Below are 26,015 nucleotides of genomic sequence, written 5' to 3'. Positions count from 1 at the left end.
CCAGCCCAGTGGGTCAGACACGCCGTTTTCTTTGCGGCCAATTTCATTTTTTTCCCAGATAAGTCCTCTATGATATGGACATGCAGTCTCATCTCTTGTCTTCATCTGCCGGTTATCCGATCTGTTTGCTCCCTTCCCGTCCGTCTGGGTCACCCATTTGTAGTCCTCACGAAAGGGCAGAAACCACTTGACAAGCGCATCACTACAGGGTCAGAACCGTCCGACCCAGCCTCTGGCACTGGGAGTTTATCCTCTCAGCTCAACATCACAGAATACACAGGAGGAGCAGAGTTTTTTTAAAAAGCCAGACCGGGACTTCCCTGGTGGTGCAGTGGTTAAGAATCCACCTGCCAGTGCAGGGAAGACAGGTTTGAGCCCTGGTCCGGGAGGATCCCACGTGCCGCGGAGCAACTAAGCCTGTGCGCCACGACTACTGAGCCGGCGCTCAAGAGCCCGTGAGCCACAACTACTGAGCCCGCGCGCCGCAACTACTGAAGCCCACGCGCCTAGAGCCCGTGCTCCGCAACAAGAGAAGCCACCACAACGAGAAGCCCGCGCACCGCAACGAAGAGTAGCCCCTGCTCACCGCAACTAGAGAAAGCCCGCGCACAGCAACAAAGACCCAGCGCAGCCATAGATAAATAAATAAATTTATATATTTTTTTAAAAAGCCAGACCCCCAGAGGGACATCTGCAGGCCCGGGCCCAAAGGGGCGGGTCCGGAGGTATCCGACCAATGCCACACCTAAACCATCCCTGGCCGGCTTCGGGTGGCTGCCCCATCGGACGCCTCTAGCAGCGGGCAGCTCCCGCGCTGCTGTTTTCAGTGGTGAGAAAGGGCGTCCTCAGCCTGAATCACCCAGACTGGCGCCCAGAAACTTCCTTCCCTCCAGGCCCCTCTGTTCAGCCTTGGCATCCAGAGGGAGGCCCTCAGGCCACAGGAGGCAGACGGCCGCCCTCCTGCCACCTCCCTGGCCACCTTCTCCAGGAAGCCCTCCCAGGGGGGTCACAGCCGGCCACACTGACCCACTGCGTGTTGGGGCAGGAAGGGGAGCTCCCGGGAGCAGAGGGGCTCAGGAGCAAAGGGCCCCTTTCCCAGAGGCACCCTCCCCAGGAACCACCACAGTGTGTCTGGCACCTGTGTCGGTGGTTCAGAGATGATGGATCCCTGTCCCGAAGGCTCAAGCCCCCAGGGTGTGGCTGAGGGGACCACCCTCCAGCATGCCCATCCAGAGAGGAGTCCACAGGCCTCACGTCAAGTGGGGAAGAAGAAACTTCTCGGCAACCCAGAACCTGCACGTGGGTCAGGGACCCTCGGGCTTAGCCCAGCACCCAGGAGGCCCCGGACCCCTGACACCCCATAAGCACTTTCCCTCTAAGCTCCATATTCCGTGCCAAGTCACCTTCAGGAAGAGCCTGTGTGTGCAGCTTACAATGCTGGAGAATCTCCCTTCCCAGAGCCTGCGCCCAGCGGGTGATCGATACATGCACACCCCTGCTCAGAAACTACGGAGCAGCGTGTGTTTGTGCTCAAAAAGCAGTAACAACCGAAATGCACTGCGGGCTAAATGAAAATGGACGATGCTTTGCATTTATTTATGTGCTTCTTTAACAAATTTAGGATCCTGCCCCCAGTCCCGAGCCGGGACGCACTTCAATTTCCCATTCTTCACCCTCTGCCATCTTCTCCCGGGAACATTTGTGCTCTTCAATATTTAATAACCAAAGAAAGCCGCTCTGAACCTGGGCTATTTCCTCTTCTCCGAGAATAACAGTCTGCTTCTGGAGAAAAAGTACTACCGGTAATTAAATGGAACTTTAACACTGACCACGTAGGCGTTTGTACGGATGGGGGCAACCAGGCCCTGAATGGTGAAATGTCCACGGCTACCTGATCACTCGGGGCTGAGTCAGAACCAGAAGCCTGGGTCCCCACTCCAGAGCAAGGCTCCCCATCACCGCGGCCCCCTGCAGACCAGGGGTGGCCACCCTAGCACAAGATGTAGGTTCAGCGGCAACCAAAACATCTCTATGGGTCCCAAGGGGGGACTACATCCTTTCCTCCACACTGTACTCCCCTGGGTACTGAGACGGAAGCGAGAGTGCAGGGAGGGACAGTCTCTCTGTGCAAACTCCAGCTCTGACCAGGTTTCCCTGCAAGGCATCCCTCCAAGCACTGAGCTCCTATTAGATCCAGGGCATCACGCTAGATCCTCAGGGTATAGAAATAAGTGTGGCCCGTGCACTCAAGGCACAGACCGCCTGCTGAGAACCACCTGTAACTATGTAACAGGGAACAGGGAGCAGGCAGGTTACCCACACCCTACAGCCACAGGGCAGATGCAGATGGAACACGGAACAGGGGACAGCTTTGAGAACCATTTTGAAGGGACTTCCAGGATGTGATGTCGGTGTGGAGAAAGTGGAAACACACAGACATTTATCTAACGGGGGTGGTAGGCCAAATATGCATATTTGCTTCTATAAAAATTCAATGGAAGGAGAGACTGTACAATTTTAAAAGACAACTGGTTATCTACAGGGGAAGAGAAGGAATGAGGGTTACAGGGAGAGAAACCTGATTTCTCTGAAAACGCCCTGGCTTTGGAACCATGGAAACAATTTTAGATAATTACAAAAATTAATTTAATTTTTTTAAAAATTAACTTTTATTGGAATATAGTTGCTTTACAGTATTAATTTTAAAAAAAACAACAAACGCTCTACAACATGCATATGGGGACAAAATGACATCACAGACCTCCTGGTCAGATGCACTGTGGACACAGCATCATACCTGTGACACTCTGACCTGAGTCTCATCCTGAGGAAACAGCAGACAAACGCAGACCAGAGGTGGGTCTATCTGAGCACCAATGAGATGATAACCATGGCGATTAAGACTCATTAAACTATGTTTAAATCCATGATCTCATGATGACATCAAAACCCCCCCCCCCGCCCCCGCCAAAGCCTAACACCCTCACCCTCTGGAGGATGCTCTAAGCAGAGAACCAACTCGTTATTCTGAAAGCTGGAAATATCAAGGAAAAATTCAAGCATGTCTCCTGTCTCTCCTACATGAACTACGTCTTGGGGCAACCAAATAGTTAAGTTTTCAGAAATATGTTGGGTTAATAAATGGAGAAAGAATGCCAGAAGTCGAACATTACCATTTGCAACCTCTAACGAGATGATGGATGGAAGCCACAATGACCCAGGTCCTGATACAGGACAAAAGAAACGGCCTCAGGAAAGCACGCTCCTCCACCACCACCACAGAGGAGGGAGTCCTCCCACAGATCCCCCCCACCCCACCAGCACCAAGGGACGGGGGACACGCCGGCTCACGTGTCGGGACCACAGGGATGCGCTCAGCAAGGTCCAGGGTGGAGACCCCACCCACAGACGGCCTGGTTTCCTCAACAAAGAGCAAAAACAGATGCAGGGAGAACGGGCAGAGTAAAAGACAGGAGGAGCACATCTACCAGTCACAACCTATGGACCTTGTCTGGTTCCAGAGTTGCCCAAAAAATGACCAGACACCTGGGGAAATAGGAGCTTAAGCTGGGTATCTGATGATACTCAAGAAACACGTGATTTTTTTTACTTGTAATACTGCACTCAGGACTTTTGTTTTTCAAACAGAATGAGGGACTTCCCTGGCAGTCCAGTGGTTAGAACTCTGTGCTTCCACTGCAGGGGGGCGCGGGTTCGATCCCTGGTCGGGGAACTAAGATCCCGCAAGCCGCGCGGCACGGCCAAAAAACGAAAGCAACAACCCATGATGAGCTATCTACTAAAATATTTATGGGTCAAATGACAGGATGCTGGCTGGGATTTGCTTCTAAAGACCTGGGGGAGAGGGGCTGTAGGTGGGGGCTTGGAGGGAACCAGCCTGGCCGCGAGCCGGTTCTTGCTGAAACCGACGGCAGGTGCACGAGAGGCGCGTTACACCATGTCCTCTATTTCTGATCCATCTCAAATTTCTCATAACTAAAAAAAATGCCCATAATTATTACCTTCCCCATCCGGCCCCGAGCTGCCAAAGTGGAACTCTGCACTTTTACAACATGAGCTACCCACTGTTTTACTCTTCTGGTAAAACACAGAGGGCAGACCACGAGGACCAGTCCAAGGACGCCAGCGATGCCGATCCGGAGCCAGGCGGCCCCTTTTCTTTTCCTTTTTTCAACACAGAGCAGGGTGGCCCCAGACAGGCATCCCTGTGGGTCGCAGCTGTCCTGCCCACCCGGCTGCCTGGTGGACACTTGCTCCCCGTCCGCCCCGCCCGTAACCCCTTCTCCTGGAAGCCTCACACTGCCCCTCCCCAGCCGGGGGCAGGGGGCTCCCTGTTGGATGCTCTCACAGACCCTTCCCCTTTCGTTGAGAGCCCTTGACTCTGCGGGTTCCTCGAACCCCGTGAAACCACCAATATCCTCCGCGTGACCCACCAAAGGCACTTTCACAAGGCTCCACCCACTGCTGCCTCGAGCAGGGCCGTCCAGCTCTGCTGCCCAGCACAGCCTCCACCCAGCGGGGCCCGCTCAGCACTGGCGAGACCACCTGGGCTGCCCCGCCGTTCACGCAGAGCCGCCCCACGGGAGCTTGGCAAAGGCCGAGGAGGCCACAGGCACCAGGGCCTGACGAGGCAGGGCCCTCGCCGCCCGCACTGCAGGCAGTCCCAGCAGACCCAGCCCGGCCCCGTCTCCCCAGCCAGGTCAGCCGCAACCTCAGACTCGCGGGGAGACTGAGTCACTCCATAGTGCCGTCCTCAGAACCTCGGTGCTCGGACCCTGCGGGCGAGCGCTGGCCGGCGGGGTGCAGACGGGCACACGCCCGGAGCTCGTGCACGTACACACGTGCGTGCACACGCACGCTCGCCCAGGGAGGTACGGACCAGCAAGAGGGGCCTGGGGGGAGTCGGGGCTGCAGCACGTGGTGGCTGGCAGGTGCACAGAAATGTAGTGAGAGCCACGCCGCCCACTTCTGGGAGGAGAAGGCAGGCCCCCAAGGCTTCCCCCCCGCGGCGCAGACACCCCGCCTTCGTTTGCAGGCAACGGGCCCCACGTGCTGCGTGGGCGGCACAGCCGGGGTGCCCACGGCTGGAGCTCAGATGACACTCGTCACATAAACGAGGGAGACACTAGACGAAAGAGGGAGAGGACTCAGGTGGGGACAGAGGGCGGGTGCCTGTGGGCAAGCAAGGGTGCCAGCTGCCTGGTCCCAGGTATCAGAGGGAGGTCCCAGCTGGGCACAACGCCCAAGGGAGGTGCCTTGCCCTGGGCCTCTCCTCGTGGCCCAGACGTGACTGGCTCTGGGCACACAGGGGCGAAGCTGCTTCTTTCTCCCTGTATTGTTCCCCTAATAGCATCGCCCACACCCTGCTGTCAGCTGTGAAAACACTGTGTCACATGCGTGGGCTTCAGGGCCAGTCTGCCTGGTTTAGACCCCTACTAGTCAGAAGACTCAACCTACCAGTAGGATCACTCCTCTTAGCCCTGGTGCCTCCGCTTCCTCGTCTGCAAGGCAGGACAGAGGGGTGGTGAGAGGAGTAAAGGCAACTCACCAAATGAGATCATCTCCGGGAGGAGCCCAGCAGGCCCCTCCAGAACCATCTCTACCATCATCACTACCCAGAGGCCAACACCCCCAGCAGGAGGGCCGACAGTTAAGCAACACAAATGCCAAATGCCAAGGTACCCATGCCCGTGGCCAACGGACAATGAAACCCCACTGTGCCCCCTCCCACACTCCCTCCTTGATGTGCAAACTACACGGAACAGAAAATTTCAGATTCCTCCAAAAGCTCTATTACATGCTGAGTTAAGCATGGCCATGCACCAGATTCACTAAAATAAAGAGAGTTTCCAGGGGCGTCATATTCCTTCCCCAGTGACGCTCTCGTCGATCTCAGAGTAAAGACGTTGTAGCCATCCAGACAGGAGCGCTGAGCTTTGTGCAGCAGCAAAGGGAGATGCAGACTCAGGACGCAAAAGGCCATGTGGGGACGTCCACACCCGTCCCCACTGCTAGCCTGGTGACACCTGTTGTGACCCAGCTGCACTCTGGCAGGACAGCGTCCCCTCTGCCCCTCCGTCCCCCACTGGTACTCACGTAAGAAGTGTTTTTCCAGTAAGGCGATTTCCAGGTGACCTTTGATCTCATTTAAGCGATCAAACTCTGTCCGGTTAAAGTCCTGGACTCCTGCAGCCATGATGAGGGTCCCTGGCCCAGCCTAGAAGGAAAACACCAAGAGCTCAGAGGAGCCTCCCGGAAGCATCCTGGGTCCACATCGACCAGTTCTCTAAGGGGTACCCCCCAAGGACCCCGTGGTCTAGAAGGGCTGGTCCACAGGGCCACCGGCCTAGGAAGACACTGGCTCTGCCTTAGAACTCGCATCAGTTCACCTCGGCTTCACCTGTCGGTGGAAGGGACATTCCAGACAACAGGGACATCCTCAGAGCCCCGGTGAGGCCGACTTCCAGCAACAGTAAAGGCAAAACCGGAAGCGTGACGCTAAGCCTCTTGACGGTCACAACACAGCTCTCAGGCTGCAGAGGGAAGGAAACCATCAAAACCTGCCCTGGCCCGCGTGGCGACCTCCCAGGAGGAGGGTGGCCTGGCCACAGGGCCTGTCGCCCTGCTGCCCTGGGAGGGGCAGCAACAGGACCCCGGGGAGGTGGGGCAGGGCGCATCCACCTGCCAGGCTCTGAGGTGAGCGAACTCCAAACAGGGGCCTGTCCTTTCCCACAGAGGCTAATTAAAGCCACCACCCGCCATCCCACCGAGCCCAGGGTAGGCTCCGGTTTCAGGCCACCGCTGCCCACTGGAAAGGGATGCGCGCGTCGGTACAGCCAGGCCTGCCCGGGGCGCGGCGGGGCTGCCGGCTCACGCCCACCCCACCGCTGACCTGGTGAGGGCAGCACCTGAGCGCCCTGCCATGCGACGGGGGGATCTGACTCCCCAGTTTTGGTCTCCACGACCACACCCCCAAGGCAGGGTGAGGAAGGGGACACCCGGCATGGACAGGGTCCGTGACAGCCCCGGTGACCGCTCCAGGCACAGGTCATCTGCTCGGAGGCCACACCCCGGGAAGCAGCAGCTCACACTGGGGAACAACGGGGGCCGGTAAGACCCTCTAGCCCACGGCTGCCCCGTCCTGGCACGTGACCTCCTGCACTTGCAGCTGCTCTGGCTACCGGGGCGTGAGGTCCCAGAGGGCAGGGACCAGGCCATGTTTACCTGCCCGCCCCGTGGGCCTGGCAGGGGCAGGTACGGGGAGACTGGGCGGTAGGCGAAAGGCAGGGTACGCCCCCTGCTCTGCGTGGGGAAGATGGCCCAGGCTCACCCATTGGTCCCCGCAGATGAATTTATCCCTCCCCGGCCCATCCCCAACCTCGGCGCCCAAGATGGTGGCCCCAGAGCAGAGGGCAGAGGCTGGTCCGGAAAGGCGGCTCTACACTGATTCGGAAGCAGAACACTGGACTCCATTGTGTCAGCAAGTTCCTACCAAAGCAGGCAGGGCGTCCCGCGGTTTGCAGCCCCATCTGAACACGTCCTCGGAAGGCTGTGACGCGTGTTAAGTCTCTAAGCTGCTGGAATTAAGCTCACCTGGAACTTGCCTTAGAGCTTGAAGAGCTCCTACAGGGGCCCCCGGGTCCAAGACAGCCTGGAACCCTCATGGCTTTGGCCGGACTCAGTGTCGAAGCTGCAGTAGCTCAGCTGGGCACCCACAGGACGGCAGGGATGGTGAGGACCAGCTCTGGGGAGCCAGACGGCTGGAGGGGGCACCCCGATGTGGATGGCAGGCGCCGGGGGGGTGCCCTGAAATCCTGGGGTCCAAACCCCTCCGCGAGCCCCTTGGGTCCCTCCAGCTGACCCCTTTTCAGACTTGCCGAGAGCAACGCTAAACTTGGGGTCGGGAGCCTGGACTCGGGACCCCCAAGGCTGCAGCGCTGCCGCCACAAAACCGGGCAGGTGGCCTGGCTGCTTCTTCCCCCAGCTTCCCTAGAACCGCATCTCTCCGCGGAGGGACCGGCTTCTACCCCCGGCTCCTGGAGGCGATGCCCGCTGCACCTCCACGTGCGTGGGGTCTCTGCCCCTGCCCCAGCTCTAGGGCTCTGGTCCTCGCCTCCTTGCCCCTCTCCTTACTGGCCTGTCACCAACCACTCGGGGGACCCTGGCCTCAGACCCCTCATCTTTCTCTTCAACGGCCCTCCCCCGACCACAGCCACACCCTGCCCTGGACGTCACCCCACCTCCACCGCTGCGGCCCCCTCGAGCCCATCTGCCCGTCCAGGACCCCCTCCCTCCCCCCCATTCCCCTCCCCCACCACAGGACCCGGATTCTACCCTCAACCACTGGGTCCGCTCGCCTCCTTTGCCCCAGGACACAGACGGGTTGCCCACAAAAAGGACATAAGGATGAAGCCTGACGCTACAGCACGATGGTCCCTGAGGACATGGTGCTGAGACAGGCCAGTCGCAGGGACAAACACCGCGGGGCTCACTGAGGCTGGAGCTGGAGAGTCGGGTCACAGACGGAAAGCAGACGGGGCGGGGGCGGCCTGGAGGGGCAGCTGCGGAGCTACTGTTCAGTGCGGGCTGAGTTTCCGTTTGGGAAGATGAAGAAGGTCTGGAGATGGATGGTGGGGGAGCCGCACGACAACGCGAACGTGCCTGATGCTACCGAGCTGGACACTTAAAACGGCTACAGCGTCAATTCCGTGCTAGGCGCACGTTACCACGATTAAAAAAAATAAAAACAATGAAGCCTAAACACAGGCAAAGGTGAGCAACCTCTCTCGTGGGAAAAGCCACTCTTCACCCCTCGGGTTGGCAGAACAGAAACGCCTGGGGACACCCCGTGCAGGTGGGCAAGGGCGTGGCACGCGGGCCCCTCGGGCGGCGGCGGTGGCGGCGGACACTGCACGCTCGTGGGAGGGTGCTGGTGACAGACGCACGACCCTGCCCGCACACCCGGGGTGACGCAGGCCACGTGGGCACGAGGCTCATGGGAGTGACTGAGTGCCCCTCAGGGGCAGAGGTTAAGTGAAGGACGGCACATCCAGGGTGGGATGCTGGCTCGGTCCCGCCACCACGGAGAGAGAGCCCCAGGGGGTGGGGGGGTGGGGTAGGGGGGTGAGCGAGCGTGACAGCCATTTGTACGCACGGCCCCCGTGCTCGCCCCTCCCTCAGGTGCTCCCCTCGGCCCTCGCCGGCCCGCTGGACCCACCCCGACGTGGAGGCACCCCCTTCTTAGGACAGCGCCCGTGAGCCCCACGATGTCCCGACAGACAGATGCTGATGGGCTGCATCAGGAGACACATCAAGCGAGGCCCTGGCCCGCACGGAGCCCAATGGCAGGAGGACCGCCACCACCTCTGCAGGGAACACAGCAAGCACCCAAGCAGGGCGCTCCCCTCCAGGCTCTGCAGCTCCAGCCCTGCCTGACTGGATGGCTGGCTCTTAGGAGGCAGTGCCAATCAATTATTCTTTCGTGCCAGGAGCAAACGCGCCATCCCTGTTCTATTATAAAGCATTAATAATACAAGGAGGTGGGAAGGCAAGGGCTCATGGCCACAGCTGGAAGGAAGACCTAGCTCAGGTACACGGGGAGGAGCCCAGGCCCCAGGCCACCAGATCTGGTGTCCACTCGGGCAGGGCACCACAGCTCGTGTGGTGGGGGGCTGGATGGCTCTGGGCTTCTTCACTGACAACAGGGAGGCTTCGGGCAGCTGTGCCCACAACGGAGAGCCCGGCGGCCGTAGCTGGCCAGGAGGGGACCACAGGAAGCCCACCCTCCCCCGCCGCTGCATGCCCACCGACAAAAAACAAGCTTCCAGAAGACAGGGCCTGCTCACGCCTGGTTCCCACCAGAGCCGCGGACCCCGCTGAGGAAAGCTGCTCTCCAAATCACAGGGGCCACTGTCCCCACGTGGGCTGAGGAGGCCCAGCCTGGGCTCGGCCAGCTGCCAGGGGTCAATGACACGCACTCTGGGACGGCCAGGCAGACCAGCCAGGCACCCAGAGGCAGCTGCCCTCGGGCCAGGGGCCAGCAGCTTCCAGACAGCGCCCTGCGACCCCTCGAGCCAAACTCCCGGGGATCAGGCTGTGTGAGAAGTTTGCCGGTCACCCAGAAAACCAGTGATGAAGGAAAAGAAAAGCGGCCAATGGACAAATTATCCTCAGTCCAGGGATGAGCCCCTACCGGTGAGGCTGGGGGAGGTTTGGGGCGAGATGGGGAACAGCCCCGTCTGTGTCTGACCAGCCTGGGCAGGACACAGCCTACCCAAGCGCACGCTCAGCTTGGCCACCTGAGGATGGGGACAGCCCCCACCCACCAGCGAGGGGCCTGGCATCCGCGGCCACGCAGAGCGGAGGACACTGGGTACTCACAGGGTCCCTCAGCTCGTCACTGTCCCGGGGCGAGGTCCGAGGTATCTTCAGGGGTGTTTCGTCTCCGCATTCGGTGTCCGAGGCGTTTGGAGACTCTGCTAGATCAAGGAAGTCATCTCTCTTGTGACCTCTGAACCTGATCTTGTCCAGCCTCCTTAGCATGTTCAGCACTGAGCCCCTCTGCTTTACCTTAACATGACGCTCGGAGCCCCTGCAAGACAGCAAGGGGGAGGCACGGTCACGTGGTCAGCCGCCTGCCGGCCGCCGCCCTCCCACACCCGGCTCCAGGCCCCAGCCCTGGGCTGCCACCAGGCCCTGCCCTCAGGGAGCAGCCAGTCCCGCTATTCAGGGACACCAGGGCCCACAGGCTCCCGTCTCGTGCCCAGCAGGCCGGGGCCCTCTGTCACCCCCATCCGGCTGGGCTGGCCGCTGAGCTCAGACCCCTGCCGCCCACCCAGGCCAGCTCTCCCGAGTGTCCCACAGGGCAGAAGGAAGCCACGTCTCTCGGTGCGACCTCCCAGCGCAAAGGCGGAGCCAGCCTGGAGCAGCAGGGGTGCCGAAGACCCTGGGAAGAGGGGGCCGGGGAAGGGAGGGGGAGACACCACAGCGAAAAGTGGGGAGGGCCGGCGCGCCTCCTCCCAGGCTCTAACAACCATCAAGACCCACGACCAAGGGCACGCCCAGGACAGCCCCTAGAATGCTGGGCCTCAGGGTGTCTCAGACTCCCTCCGGCCCTGTCCCCTCGCTCCACCTGGCCCCGCTCCCAGGGACATGGCCCAGGCTGCCCCATCGACCTGAAACACCGTCCTGCTCGCCTGGGCGCCCTAGCTCTGCTCTCAGGACCAGCTCAGCCTCACTCGCTCCGAGAGATCTTCCCACACACGGCCAGTCTGGAGCCCAGCGCCCGCCCACCTGCCCCCTGAGCAGCCCCCAAGCTGCCGGCGCTGGATCCCTCCAGCCTGGAGGGAGGCAGCAAAGGCCTGGTGTGGTGTCTCTGTGTGCTGGCACGGAGGACACGTGTAAGTTCAAACACACGTGCACACGCCAGAGGTGGATGCCTACAGGGGTGCCCACTCCCCACATCTCTGACCCAACCAGGAAAGCCCAGTGGGTGGGGCACAGTGGCCCTTCTGCACGCCCAGCCCACCTCACTCCCAAGCCCACGGCAGGGGCCGTGCGGCCCAACCCCGGTCCAGGTCACACAGTCCCTCGGCCCCCAACGTCTGCAAGAGGCCCTGGGTCCCTGCGGGGCAGGGACTCTGGACACACCCGGGCTCACAGCCTGTCCCGCCACTTCCCACCTTTCTGGGCCTCAGCTTCCACCTCTGAAACGGGATTAACCCCGATCGGGCCAAAGTATCCCGAGAATTTGAGATGACGCACAAGCACAGAGTACTCAGCCTGCACCCAGTAAACAGCACGGCGAGTCCCTGCGGGGCGAGCAGGAGGTGGGGTGAGCAGGGTGGAATCCACCCACTCAGCCCGAACCGCCCCAGTTGGGACACTTGGGACAGTTTACGGGGAACCACGAAGGCAGGGGAAAGCACTTCCTGTTTTGGACGGTGCAGGCTCGGAGCCGTTAAATCATGTTAAATCACAGCCCAGGGTGCCTGCCTGCAGCCCTGCGTACCCGCCCCACCTGCCAAGGGGCCTCCACTCCCCCGGCATCACTGCTCAAGGCAGGAAAGCTTGTGAACAGTGGCGGCCCGTGAGCCCCACGTCAGAATGAGCCAGGGCTCCGCTCCACAAGGACAACTGAGGCTGCAGTACATCGGGGGAGGGCGTGCAGGTGTTCCTGGGACAGATGCTTCTCGGCGCTCACGTGGAACACTAAGGTGGCCTGATGTGGCCTAAGCCTAACCCTAACCCTGGTGTAAAAACCACAGGAAACCCACCATCCCCTGGAGTCCAGGGTAGCCCAGGAGTGGGCAAGGCCACGGGGCTGGAGAGGCCGGTATCCCTGCTCACGTGGCGGGAAAGGGGCACATGGCTGGCCATCTGGAAAGATATCCACGTGAGAAGAGAGAACTTAAGTCCCTAGAGAGAGGCTGACAGTCTACATTAAGAGACTGAAAAGATAAAAAGACTCAGTCAACCAGACAAAAGTAAATAGACATTTGTTTTAAAGCTACAATGAGGGGCTTCCCTGGTGGCGCAGTGGTTAAGAATCCACCTGCCAGTGCAGGGGACACGGGTTCGAGCCCCGGTCCAGGAAGATCCCACATGCCGCGGAGCAACTAAGCCCGTGTGCCACAACTACTGAGCCTGTGCTCTAGAGCCCGCGAGCCACAACTACTGAAGCCCGCGCACCTAGAGCCCGTGCTCCCAACAAGAGAAGCCACCGCAATGAGAAGCCCGTGCACCGCAACGAAGAGTAGCCCCCGCTCACCGCAACTAGAGAGAGCCCGCGCACAGCAACGAAGACCCAATGCAGCCAAAGATAAAATAAATAAAATAAAATAAATAAATTTATCAAAAAAAAACACCTGCAATGAAACAGGGGATACATGTAGCAAGCCAGGTACATGAGAACTAATATTTTTGTTGTGAGACAACCTGAACAAATTGGTAAAGATTAGAGGACCTTGGAACACAGACCCACAAACTCCCTGAGCAAGAGGAAAGTTACCCAGTCCTTGTGCAAAAGCCTCCAACTTCACCAAAAAGGAAACAAAAGCCAGCGATGTGGCAGAGGCAGCAGGAAGCGTGAACGTCAACGCCCTCTGAACCGGTGATTCCCGGTCTCCAGATCCGTCCCGGGGCAAATCCAGCACGTGGAGGGCATCTCGGCAGCACCACGGCCAGGCCGGGCGCTCTGAGCACCACGCGGGACACACAGACGTCCCTGGGAGTCTCAGAGGCGGTGACAAAACGTTGCGGCACCGAGGTCACCGTTACAGGCAACTGGCATCTACACAGACCGCAGGTGACACAGGACCCTGCTTGAGGCTTGCGGGTGGCTGTGAAACTTCTCTCCACGTGTCCTTTCCCATTGCTTTTCTAACTTGAAAACTAAAAGCAAACCGGGCAGGGGAAGTGCAGCCATGTAAAACCTCCTTCCTTCCGTTTTCAGAAGGACCTGGGGGACCCCTCCTCCCCCAGCGTCAGATGGAAGCGGGGCGGAGGGGATGGGCCTGCTTCCCTCCTTGCTGGGTCCCGTCAGGCGGTTCTCCTGTCTGGGACTCCCCACCCCGCAGGCTGGAGCTGCCTTCCTTCCTGATTCAGCCCGGCAAGCAAATGATGTGGCCGCCCGGGGAAAGGGGACGAAGCGCCAAGTGTCCGCCCTGCCACCATCAGGATGCCGCTCACAACTCACGCTGCCCCGGCACCGAGCCCACGCGCCCCCCTGCCCAGCGGGGTCCCTGCTGGCAGCTGCCAGCTCACGCCAACCCCGCTCCTCCTGACAGCCGCTCACATCAGCCCTCGGCGAGGGGGGGGGGGGTCCCCGAGAGCCCGCTCCGTCCCCACTGCCCTGCCCCCAGGCCCCTGGGGCTCCTGGAGAGGCGAGCAGTTCATGCCGCTGCCCAATGAGGACCGGGTGCCAGGACACCTGACCACCCCTCCCAGGCGGGTCCGGGCTGCGAGGGAAGCCCTCCCCGTCACACACCCCACCCCCCCGGGCTGAGGGGCGGCCCACCGTACCCCGGGACCACCTCATCTCAACTACACTATCCAACCCAGTTACCCCCAACTTCCAGATGAAGAGATGGAAGACTGACACGGATGTTGTCCATGGACAGTGAGAGGGGGGCCGGGGGCCAGACACCAAGCGTGACCCAGAGCAAAGCTCTCCCCACAAAGCCCGTGTGAGTGGACGCCATCTCCACAAAGCTCACCTGCACCTTCCGTCCAGCGGCTGCCATGTGTCCCACTCCCAGCCCCCATCCAGCCTTCCCTGGATCCAACCAGCCCCCAAATCCCTGCACACCCACCGCGCACTCCCCACAGACCCGGCCCCTCCACGTGCACCCAAGGCCCCCGGGCAGCTCCCTTCACGCCCACCCCTCAAGGTGGGGCAGCCCCTCAGAGCAGGACCTGCTGCCGCCCCAGCTCCCTGTACCTCCACGTGGAAGTAGACGCGCTGGGGGACGCTCCCTGTAGCTACTCCAGACCCTGCTCAGAGCCGCGGAGGCAAGCAGACAGGGACAGGGCGAGGGGAGCCCCACGGCAGCGACCCTGCGCTGCGGACCCTCGGGACACAGGGCCGAGGCCAGCTCTGGCCCCGGGACACAGAGCACGCCGCTCTGGAAACCCGCTGAATGCCTCCTGGACACACAAAGGCCGCAGTGTCTAGGGAACACTGGACTTGGAAACCACAAAGGACTTTACTTTCCCTCCCAGACCAAGATTTAGAAAAAAATGGTTCCTGGTCCAGCACTTGCCACGTCCCAGGTCCCAGCCATTCTCCTCGCTGCATGGGGCTCGCGACCCCCGGCCAAGCTCCCTTCTGCGTTCAGACAACCAGCTCAGCCTGGCTTCATCTCCTGTTATCTGGTGGCTCTTCTGCTGATCCCAGGATAAACAGCATCCTTTTTCCCAAAGGAAGCAACCCTTGTCCCAAACCATATTCCTGGGAAGTCACAGATGTTGAGCGAGGACGGGACTCTCCCTCCACCCCACCCAAGGCCAGTCCCAGCCGGCCACCCGGCCCTCTGCCAGGTCTCTGTTCTCCAAGAAGACAGCCCCAGAGGCCCACAGCCCTGCAGGACCCCGACATGCACACAGCTCCAGGGCAGCCCGCGGGGCCCTGTGCCGGGCCACCCCGCCCGGGGAGCAGTCTGGGACGCTCGAGACCCAGAAGACACGGGTGACCACTCCCCCCAATCACGCCAGGCTCAAGATGTTGGCTCACGCCCAGTGACCCACGGGTTCCCCCGAACTCGAGGCCGGTCAGGGAGCCACTGCCCCAACCCCGGATCCAGCCTCAGTTAGCGGGACCCCAAACGTTCAGACGCTCTGCTGACTGCACGCCCACCAGCCTCCCCGTGAGCTGGACTCCGGGTGACCCACTGTCTGTGGGACATCTCATCGGTAGCTCGACTCTGCCACACTCAGCTCGGAGCTGGAGCCTCCGCGGGCCCTCCTCCTGGGTGGCACCTGTACCAGCAGCTGCTCAACTCAAAACCCTGGAAGGAGCCCTTGATCACGTGATCGCTGCACAGCCACCTACGGCGAGCAGGGCCCCCGCCTCCCAGCCAGGCTCCACACCTGTGCTGCTCTGCCCCCGCCCCACCCTCCAGCCCAGCTGGGTCTGGTCCAGGCAGCCACACACCTCATGGAGCCCCTTCTCCAGGTGGCGGGAAACCAGAGTCCGGAGCATCCTGCCGAGACCCCTCCCAGGGCTTCCCCCACTGGGCTCCAGCCCTGCTGACCCTCGGGGGTCCTCCGGCCATCACATTTTGTTCCTACTGCGCACCCAGCACTTCAGGTTCGGGGATGTCCCCATGCCAGTTCCTCCTCTTCCAAGTCCCCCCCTCGAATTCGATCAGCCCGTCTGGTTTGGAGTCCTGCAACTTCCGGCGAGCTCCATGCTTTAGGATCTGTGCCCCCAGCCCCACCGGTTAGCGTACATGCCCGAGGGCAGGTGCTGAAGGCGCCCGGTCGGTCTCAGCAGGGCTGGCACACTCTGGCCATTCAGTGACAGAGGGGACGTTGCACAAAGGCGGGGCCCCCACGACTGGGCCCTGAGGGCCGGGAGAGCCAGGCCCCCGCCCTGCGCCCTGAGCCGCCCAGCCACAGAGACCTCAAAGCAAAGGGCTGTCCCTGGACTTTGCCCTCGACTCCTCCTGGCGAAGCAGGAAGTCCCTAAATCCGTGAACACTTCCAGAGCTTAACTCCAAGGCTTCGACAGCCCGGGGCGTTTCTCCAGGAAGAGGCCTGCGTTCTTCAGGGGCTTTCCGTCCTACACAGGTCAGGCCAAGACGGGCCCTGTGCCAGGTGCAGAGTTTTCTGCACTGTAACAGGAGAGCTGCCCAGGGTCCTGCTGGCTCCGTGACCCCGCCACGGGCCAGGGTGGCCGGGGGTGGGGGTGGGGGAGCCAGTCAGGAAGAGCAGGGGAGCTGGGAGGGCCCCGTTGAAGCTACCACACCCTCCTCTGTGAGCTGGGACCATGCATGCCCTAGCGACAGCCCTGGGCGTAGACGTACAAACATTTATTATAATCTCAGTGATAAAGATGCGTTGCATGGGTACAAGTAGTAATAAAACGTCCAACACTCTTTACTGTAAACTCCACACAGCCAAGTGGCGCCCACAGGATGCTTTCACTAAGTCGTGCTGAAAGCCTCCCTCCGGTCAGCCAGGACTGCAGCTGACCAACAAGTGCGGTTCCGGCCTGAAGGTCGGCTGACGGCCTTGTTTACGTGAACAGGACACGACAGGTGGGGAAGGAAGGCAGAACCTTATTCGTTTGTCTAGGACGGCAGAGACGCAGCAGGCGACAGTATTCTAACAGGAGGAGGTTTCCTCAGCCTCCCTGCGCCTTCCAGCGAATGCGACGGAAGTCACACGCGTAACCTTCACCTGCACGTCAGCATTTTCTCCATCACTCTCTTTACTCTAGACAAGCGACAAAATGAGAAGTGAGGCCCTAATCTGCGGTATCTGCCCGTTTCCGTGGTGGAACCGCTCCCATCGTGGCCATGTTCAAGCCACCAAAGTGACGTCCGGCAGTGAACGAGCACACGGGTGGTAAGAGCTGCCCAGGGCCACTGGCCACAGGATTTCCACCAAGCCCAAGAGATGCTAGCCACCTCAGGATCATAACCCAGTGATAAAACGTAGTGAAACAGTTCAGAAACGGGCACCTTCGAGCATTTAATATTGACACCTTTGCTCTCAATATAACTTATCTAACTTTATACACTCATTTTATCAGCGGCCAGCTCACAAAATTCCTGAAAACTTCACAGTCAGCTCTTGCAGGCCCTCGTGAGCAGCTCTAACGCACCACCGCCCCGGTCCCTCCGTCCCAGGCTGTCTCGGCCACACAGGGAGCAGAGCAGGAAACACCAGTGTCCCCGCCTGACCTCCTCCTTCCCTGGCACAGCTCGGGGGCACAGGTCAAAGTGAAAGTCCCTGAGAGGACCGAAGGGGTCAAAGACAGCCCTGGGAAGCAGGACCCAGACACCACGCTCAGGCAGGCCAGGGGGGCAGGGTAGGGGGAGGTCACAAAAGAACGTGCTGGACCCGAGCCTCTAGGTGGGGCCCCACGAGCCCAGGGCCAGCGGCAGGGAGGTCAGGCGGGCACACTGTCCTCGTGCCCTGCTCATTGCCATCCCAGCCCGGCCCCCTTGGGTCCCCATACGAGACGCCAGGTCTCCCTGGCCTTGGGGACAACTGTCCAGGCCATTCCCCGCCACCGGCTAACACCCCATTCTTCTACCTCTGGTCCAGCATCCCCTTCCCGTCCAGCCAGGCTGCTCCCACCCTCAGTGACGTCACCCCTGCTCGGGCCCCACGTCGCCATCACCTTAGCTGGGGGGCTGGAGGGCAGGGCACCGTCACCTGTCAGGTCGGTTCCAACTGTCCTACGTACTGTCGTGTTCAGAGACACCCCTGGGAGCAAGCGGGCTCTGCTGGGCTCCGGACGTGAGCTAAGTCACCTGATGGTCTCGAGACCCCGGCTGCCTCTGCTGCTGACCCTGCAGGTGTCACATGACCTCCACGCCCTGGTTTCCTTGGTCACACAGAGAGGTTAACGGCAGTCCCAGCTCAGAGGGCAGCCAAAGGATGACGTGAAGCGTGCGGGGAAGGACTCAGGGACTGCCCGGTGAGCAGCAGTAACCATGGGAAAAACTCAGACGCCACTTTCCAAAAGCACTGAACAAATGTCACCACCTGCATTACTTTCCATCTCCACGGAACCACCGGCACTTTACTTTCGGGGGGGCTGTGGAAGGGAGGGTAAGAGGCTCTGGGACATCCCAAGACCACCCCCCGCCCCCGGTCATCACCAGCTTCCGAGGACTGCAGACAGTGGGCGACACAGAGAGTTCAGACTAGAGGCCCCGGGAAGCCAGAGGCCGCTTCAGAGAGGACGCAGCGTCCTCCGCCAGCCCTCAGGCACCAAGGCTCAGCTGCGCTCCCAGCTCTGCGTGATCTACGCCCTCTGACCCCAGCCCTGGACCAGCCCCAGAGGGTCGGGAGTGAGGTGTGTAGAGGCTGGTCATGCCCAGCCCTCCCTAAGCCTCAGCCCCCTGGCTTTAAGGCGGCAGTAAGCAAGAGTGGCACCTGACACAGATGTGGGCTGTGCCGACCTGAGGACCCACCCTTGGGCACTTGGGCTTCAGTCCAGGCTCACAAGAGCATGGACCCTGGACAAAAGCCCCAGGCGAGGGCCTGCGGCCCGTGCTGTGGCGGGAGCGGGAGCCCTCCACAGGGCAAGGACCATCCTCAGCACTGAGCCTGCAGGGCCCCAAATCTCAGGCAAGAACGACAAGCCCCTCTCCCCACCCCAGGTGTCATGCGCCCTGACCACAACACTGCGAGGGAAGAGCTGTTGTTAAACCAACTGACAGATGGAGAAACTGAGGCTCGGGGTAAGAGCCTCATCAGGAACATAAGCCAACCTCACTGCACTCAAGCCTGCGCTTGCCCCAGGCACCCACCCTCCCCAGCACATGCCTCTGTTAATGCATCCATCACACTGTATGAGAGCCCACAGGCCCCCCTGCCTAGAGGCCAAGTGGGGAGCCCGGCAGACTGGCCGCACGGCCTTTTATCTAAACAAAACAAAGCTAGCAGGAAAACCTAGGGTTTAGGTATGTATAAACCTGTGCTGTATAAACAAGCAATATAAACTAAACAGTAGGAAACGCACACAAGAACTCATTTCTGGTGGAAACATTCTTTTTTTCAAGTCTCTCCATCACTCTTAGCATCCAGGACTGGGGAAGATCTAGCCAATGAGACAGCTGGGAGGAAACACCTTCCGGACTCCCAGTATTCGTCATGACTTCCTGCCAGCGCCCTGGCCCAGCTCCCGAAAGCAGAGAGAGGCTCTGGCCCACAGCTGTCTGCAAACAGGCTCTTCTCCAAATGCACTGCAGCCCCAGACCGAACGCGCAGGCTCGGCGAACCCACTCTGCAAAGCGCCCTGGTGGTAAATGTCTTAGGTGTGGCGGCCACACAGCCTGTCACAAGTTCTCACTTTGCTGCAGCATGAAACAGGTGTGGCTCTGGGCCATTAAGAATGGTTACGAAAGCAGGGAGCAGTGGGCGGGCCACTTTTGACATGGGCCATGGCTGGCTGTCCCCTTGTCTCAAGGCGATAAATGCCCAGCAGAACAAGGACTCTCAACTGGGTCCCAGTACTTACTGGCCCCCTAACAGGGAACTGGGGCCCTCACCCAGCACTGGGGTCCCACTTCCAGTGACCTTGCCACTCTCACACTCAGGTGTGGGCCTCGTCATCATCAAATCTTCTTTAGGAAAGAAGAGCTAGGGAACCCGACACGTTGAGAGCCACCCTCTTCTGTCCCACCTGGGCCACGTGCCGGGGCTTCCCCCGCCCCGTCCTGTATCTCACCCGAGGCAGAGGGGCCAGCCTCCAGCTCTGACCAGCCCACCACCGGAGGCCACCATCCACACTCAGGTCTCAGGCAGGGCCCCTTGCTCTGCGGTGTGACAAGCAGCACAGTGAAAAAGACCTCAGGAAACGAGGAGCTGGCCCTCCCCACCCCTCCCACCTGGAGCCCTCCGACCCACACTTCAGTACCAAGCACTGCCCCTCCCCCTGAGGGCTCCCCAACTGCCCCACACCTCCCCCCTTCCCCAGATCACTCTGCTCAAGGGCAGGGATCCCAGCCAGTCCCCACCCCGGCGTCCGGGCCCAGCACGCGGCGTGGCAGAGGACCCCAGTGGGTGAGGGAGGCACATTTTAAAGAACATCCTGGTCCCTCTGCGTGAACCCAGCGCCAAGGTAAACCCACGCGGCCTTAAACAGCGCCTGGGGAAAAAGGGCCTCGGGGGCACCTCCAAACCACTGGCCTGCGGCAACTTCTTCCTTTTTGGAAACTTGGCCCAGCTGAGGACGAGGGGGCTGGACTCGCCCCGGGACATTTACGGGCCCACGGGGCGGGGGGCGGGGGGCGGCTGTCAAGCACATCCGCCACAACAGGCTTTCTGTGTTTAAAACACCACCCAGCGCAGAGAAGGTGGAGCCCACATTTCCTGCTGAGCTGGCCAAGAAAGGAACACAGCCCCAGCAGGGCCTGACAGCCGAGGTGCCTGGCTGGCGCACCTTATGCCTCTGCTACAAAACTCACATCCAGTGACAAAGAAGAAACATTTAAAAATAAATAAACAGACAGGTAGATAGACAAACCCTCCGAGTCCTTTCCGCACGTGCTGCCCAGGTAACCGCCCACCGCGGTCAGCAGTTCAGTCTCACACAGATCTCCCGGCTGGGCTGACGCAAGGGGGCAGGTGGGCTGTGCTGGCACGAGACAAGCTGGGTCTAAGCGCTCCAGAGGCACATCACGTAGGGGGCGGGGGTCTGCCCCGGCGCGGCTCCCCATCCGGCGGGAATTAGGAACAGAGAGTGGTAAGCGGGCAGTGAAAGTCTCATGGGCTGGAGCAGAGGCATCCAGGAGTAACAGTAAGGACAGATCTGCTTGAGCATTTAATGAGCACCTACTATGCACCAGCTGCAGTCGGTACCAGGATGCAGAGGAGGCTGCTCGCGGGAGGTGATGGCTAGTCCTCGGGCTGACAGCACCAAGGAGGCCACCGTGGGCTGCAGAGGAAGGCACCCTGGACAGAGCGCCTATGCCATAACAAGCCAGGAGGAAACGCTGGGGACGGGCGGGGGCAGACAAGGTGCTCGGGTTCATCTGGGGTCATGGCATGGGACAGCAGGGGAGAGAGGGTGGCCTGACTGGGCCGGCAGGTGTGGACCCATGCAGGGCGTGGATGCACCAGTGGGCGGGGCGAGGGCAGGGATCGCCCAGGATGACCCACCTCACTCTTTACTAACAGCCACGCTTTGTGGAAAACAAGCACGTGCTTGATGCTACCAGGCCTCACCTCACTTAATCCTCCCACACCAGCCTCCAGGACCCCGACCCCTCCACGCCTTGTCTCTGGGCCTGGCACGTGCTAAGAACTTAATAAACGTGAGCTGCTGCTATTATGGGGCCTCCCCGGCCTCCCCTTCTTAATGAGAAGAGGAAAGTGAGGTTCAAAGAGGGACGCCACAGCTACTGGAGGTGGAAGATGGAGTCCAGGGTCTCGTCCCTCCCTCCCGCCCACCGGGTCCTGCTCAGGGACCTGCTCGCGGGACCAGGGAGCCAGGCTCTCGGAGGTCCCGCCTGGTCAGCAGCAGAGCTGGGGTTCGCCGTATCCTCCGCAAACGCTCTGGCCTGATTTTCAGCACGCACGACCAGAAGCCAAACCACAGCCATGGCGACTGCAGAAAACAGCACAGCAGTCCTCGACAAACTGAAAACAGGACTACCACGTGACCCAGCAATTCCACGTCTGGGTATTCCAAAAGAACTGAAAGCAGGGACTCAAACAGATACCGGTACACCCATGTTCACAGCAGCACAACAGCCACAACAAGGAAGTAACCCAAGTGTCCATCAACCAGTGAATGGATAAACAAAGTGTGGTCTCTACAGAAGGGGGACATTATTCAGCCTTCAAAAGGAAGGAAGCGTTGACACGTGCTAGAACCCTGAGGACATTAAGCTCAGTGATATAAGCAGGTCACAGAAAGACAAACACTGTAAGATCCATTTATGTGAGGCACCCAGGAGTCAAATCCACAGGGACAGAAAGAAGGATGGTGGGGGCCAGGGGCTGGGGGACGGGGCTGGGGAGGGAGATTCAGACTGGGAAGATGAGGCAGTTCTGAAGGTGGGCGTCCACTAACTGTGCACTAAGTACAATGTGAATGTACTTAAAGCCACTGAACGGTACATGTCAAAAACGGTGTAAACCTTACGTATATTTCACCAAATATTTACTGGTATATAGTATTATTTACACATATTATGTTATGTGTATTTTCCATATTTACGTATAAAGAGAGAGGAAAGGAGGGGAGAATGGTCACACAAAACCCTAAAATAATCTATAAACTTCATGTGATTCCCCTTAAAAGAATAACAAGGGCTTCCCTGGTGGCGCAGTGGTTGAGAGTCCGCCTGCCGACGCAGGGGACGCGGGTTCGTGCCCCGGTCCGGGAAGGTCCCACGTGCCGCAGAGCGGCTGGGTCTGTGACCCATGGCCACGGAGCCTGTGCGTCTGGAGCCTGTGCTCCGCAACGGGAGGGGCCTTAGCGGTGAGGGGCCCGCGTACCGAAAAAAAAAAAAAGAATAACAAAAAGGTTTTAGAGGAAGCAAGACAAGCTCAGTCTACGGCTTATAGGAAAAACCAGCCAAGTAGCCGGGACAATTCTGAAAAGCAAGAGTGATGAGGGGAGACTGGCCCTGCCACGTAATAAAACACGACGCAGCTACGGTCAAAGGTAAAAGTGCGATGACAGCACGTGAATACACGGCAGAGCCGCGGAACAAACGAGAATGCACAGAAACAGACCCAGACCTAACTGGGATCAAAGGGGCCTCCTCAGAGGGGAGACACACATCATTCAACAAATGATGCTGGGACATCCCGAGCTTTGTGGGCAAAGATAATGCTGGAACCATACCTCACACACACACACCCCCGAAATAAATTCAAAATGGACCAAAGCCTTGAGCGTAAAATAAGGAAAGCAGGGAAGGAGCCAGGGGGGCCATGGCGGGGGGACTCAGAACCTGGGGGTCAGGCAGGGCCTTTCCAAAGCAAGACATGACACATGATAAAGGGGATGACAGATTACGCAAAAACACATTTCCGCAAGGCGAAAGCCTCCATAAACAGTCAAAGATAAATGGTAACCCTGGAAAACATATTTGCAGCACATATTACGAAGGATTAATTTGTCTAATGTTGAAAAACAGCCCAGGAGAAAAATGGGCAAGAGATACAGACAGTCCATAGCAAAGGAAAACAAACAGTTCTTAAATACATGAAACGGCAATCAACCTTTACTTACAAAGAGAAAAATACAAATTAAAATCACATCAGGAAACCATTTTCCTAACAGACTGGCAGAGACGCAGCATGTGGCTGTCAGGACAGGCAAACGGGGTCCGTTTCCCGACCCCCCCCCCCCCCAGCTTAGGAGTGGAGCAAAGGGCAATTTTGCAAAATCCAGTAGAACCACACTTCCGTTTCCAGGAATGTCTCCTACTCACACTTGCAAAACGACACGTGGGCGAGGTCGTTTCATTCCAGCGTGTACGCCTGTTACCTGCCAGGAGCGTGGTGCCGCCCCTGTGTCCTGGGGAGAAGGGGGTGGGGTAGACTCAGGCAGGACGGGGACCCAGCGCAGGCTGCAACCCCTTCTGAACAAACTCCTGAATGCGTGGACTAGGCCACATAAATGAAGTTCAAAATTAAAATTTTAAGGTAAAAGAAATAAGGAGGGTTCAAATAAAACAGAAAATAAAAAACAACTTTAAAAAAAGCCCTCACTCTCCACTGCAGGGACATCTCTCCTGGTTCTCAGAGTGTGGTCCAGGAGCCCTGGGGGTCCCCAAGACCCTCTCAGGGGGCCCAGGAGGTCAGATCTACTTAACAGCAATCCTCAGACATCGTCTGCTTTCCGTACTTGCCCCCTTGAGGCCCCACCGGCTATGGGGGTGATGGCGGGGGCCCAGAGAACCCAGCTGTCTTTGATTAACCAGACCCCGCCAAGGCCTGCAAAACCACCAAGTGCCCCCTTCACCACTAATTTTCCCTTTTGGGGGAAAATAGTGATTTTTTTTAAAACCAAAAATATGTTATTTATGTTAACGTGTAATGGGTTTATAGTTGGCAGTTTTCGATAAATAAATATTTGTAAATTTCTTAGTTTTAATTTCTCACACAGGAAAGAGCAATGGCTACATACCACATAAACAGGCTTTCTGATGACTTCGCTAACTCACGATCAAAGGGGTTGCAAGACCAGACTCTGAGAAGCCCTGGCCTGTTCCAGTGCTTCGGGGCAGAGATGCGGGGATGGGCTCGGACACCGTGCCCTGAGGGTGCCCCCATCAGCCCCCTGCTCCCCATGACCCCAGCCCTGGCCTTGGGCAGCTGCAGCGGGGCCGCGGCAGGGGGCTGTGTCCACGGGCACAACCCCAGACCCTGGGTGAGGGGAGAGGCAGAGAGCCGGCCACGGGCGTGCAGCAGGCTGGACAGCAGGCCCGGCCTGGCTCCTATACCCAGCCATGGTCCACAGTGTGCCGTGCAGAGCAGCCCAGGGCTCTCACCCGCACCACGCCCCGGCCTGGCCTCCTCAGCGGAGGTGGAGGGCCGTGGACTGGAGGCCCAGCACCAGGAGAGGGCACGGCCGATGGGGGTGTGAGGGCCCGAGCCATCCTGCCCTTGGGGGAGAGCCTCACAGTGACCTGACATCCTGCCGCTAGGAGAACAGGAGACTGCCAGCACTCAGGTGACACCTGTGGGAAGGGTTACAAGCCGGTGGCAGCGTTCTCGACATCACAGGCACTGCCGGCCTGGAGAAATCAAGGCGTAAAATAGTCCATTTCCAAAACAGATGCTCTGGAAAGAATAATTTTGTGGCCAAAGGGCTCCTCTCTCCGCAGGACCCTGTGACAAATCGTTCTGTAAACAGCAAGCTGTGCTGGTGCCTTAAAGGTAAGATGAGATTTGCAATCATCTACTTTATTGGCTATTCCATGGGGAGAAAGCACCACTGGTAGCAAGATGCACCTGGGATTCTCCTAAATCAGTCTCAAGAGGAGGTCCCCACGGGGCGAGAGCCTTCGGACAGTCACTTTTCCACAAAGGTAATTAAAGCAAAGCGTGCACTTGCTTCGGGAGAACAATCGTGGCAGAATCCATCAGCCTGTGTGGCTATGATGCTTTAGGTGGCTGATCTGTGGAAACGTTTTAATCCCCATCTTCCAGAGAACTGAGCGAACACGTTAAGTGCAGGTTACAGCATTAGGCGACATAAACTCTTAAAAAAAATGAATAACCCCAAGCACAACCATGAAAATAATGGCTCACGATCTGAAAAGCCAATGGCCGTCTGCGTCCTACATAATTAATGATGCAACTACCAACGCACACAGGCGCAGAAACAGCTAGCCCCAGCCCCACCTGCTGCCGCGGGTCCCAACAATCCACTCCCTGTGTGCTAGGGACCCGCTCCGTCTCCGGACGTCCGCACCGGACCCCACACCTCAGCCAGCCCCATCCCCACACTGCCCATCACAGTCCCCGGGACCCTCTTCCTGTCCAACACGCCCACCACCCCCGGGGGCTGCAGAGCACTGGGCCACCAGTGACCCCCACCCCCCAGCTCACAGCAGACCCTCCCCACCAGCCTTCAGGTGAGAGCGGTCTCACCTTCCCGGGACACATCTCCCTGGGCTCAGGCCTCTGGCCCATTCACTCCTCTCCTTTCAGTCCAGGCCTGGAATAGCATAGCCCCCACAGCTGATAAGGACATGGGGCCCACACAAAGCCTGCTCAGTCCTCACCTCCTATGCTGGCCGGGGAGGGGGGGGGGGGGGGAGGGGGGGGGGGGGGAGGGGGGAGGGGAG

General features: G+C 59.3%; 1 protein-coding gene across 5 annotated transcripts in view; it reads right to left on the bottom strand.

Moving 5' to 3' along the window:
* The window catches only part of GRAMD4 (GRAM domain containing 4), an 81,986-nt gene that overhangs the window by 32,614 nt on the left and 23,357 nt on the right, over positions 1-26,015 (bottom strand). For 3 of the 5 annotated variants that reach the window (XR_003791071.1, XM_029205000.1, XM_029205003.1), the window contains exons 2-3: positions 10,402-10,612; positions 6,118-6,238 (exon numbers count right to left, since the gene is read on the bottom strand). Coding sequence is in view for 4 of the 5 variants with exons in the window: in XM_029205000.1 (XP_029060833.1) it covers positions 6,118-6,238; positions 10,402-10,612 (332 nt within the window). In the remaining variant the exon portion in view is untranslated. Of the gene's footprint in view, positions 1-6,117; positions 6,239-10,401; positions 10,613-13,030; positions 13,154-21,672; positions 21,689-26,015 lie in introns of those variants that run through there. The other 2 variants (XM_029205002.1, XM_029205001.1) reach the window with 2 other exon arrangements.

The sequence above is a fragment of the Monodon monoceros genome, unplaced genomic scaffold (genome assembly GCF_005190385.1).
Source record: "Monodon monoceros isolate NGI ecotype Baffin Bay Population unplaced genomic scaffold, NGI_Narwhal_1 Super_Scaffold_6, whole genome shotgun sequence".
Taxonomy (NCBI): Eukaryota; Metazoa; Chordata; class Mammalia; order Artiodactyla; family Monodontidae; genus Monodon; species Monodon monoceros.
The sequence above is the reverse complement of the archived record's forward strand: the minus strand, read 5'-3'. Positions and strand labels throughout refer to the sequence as shown.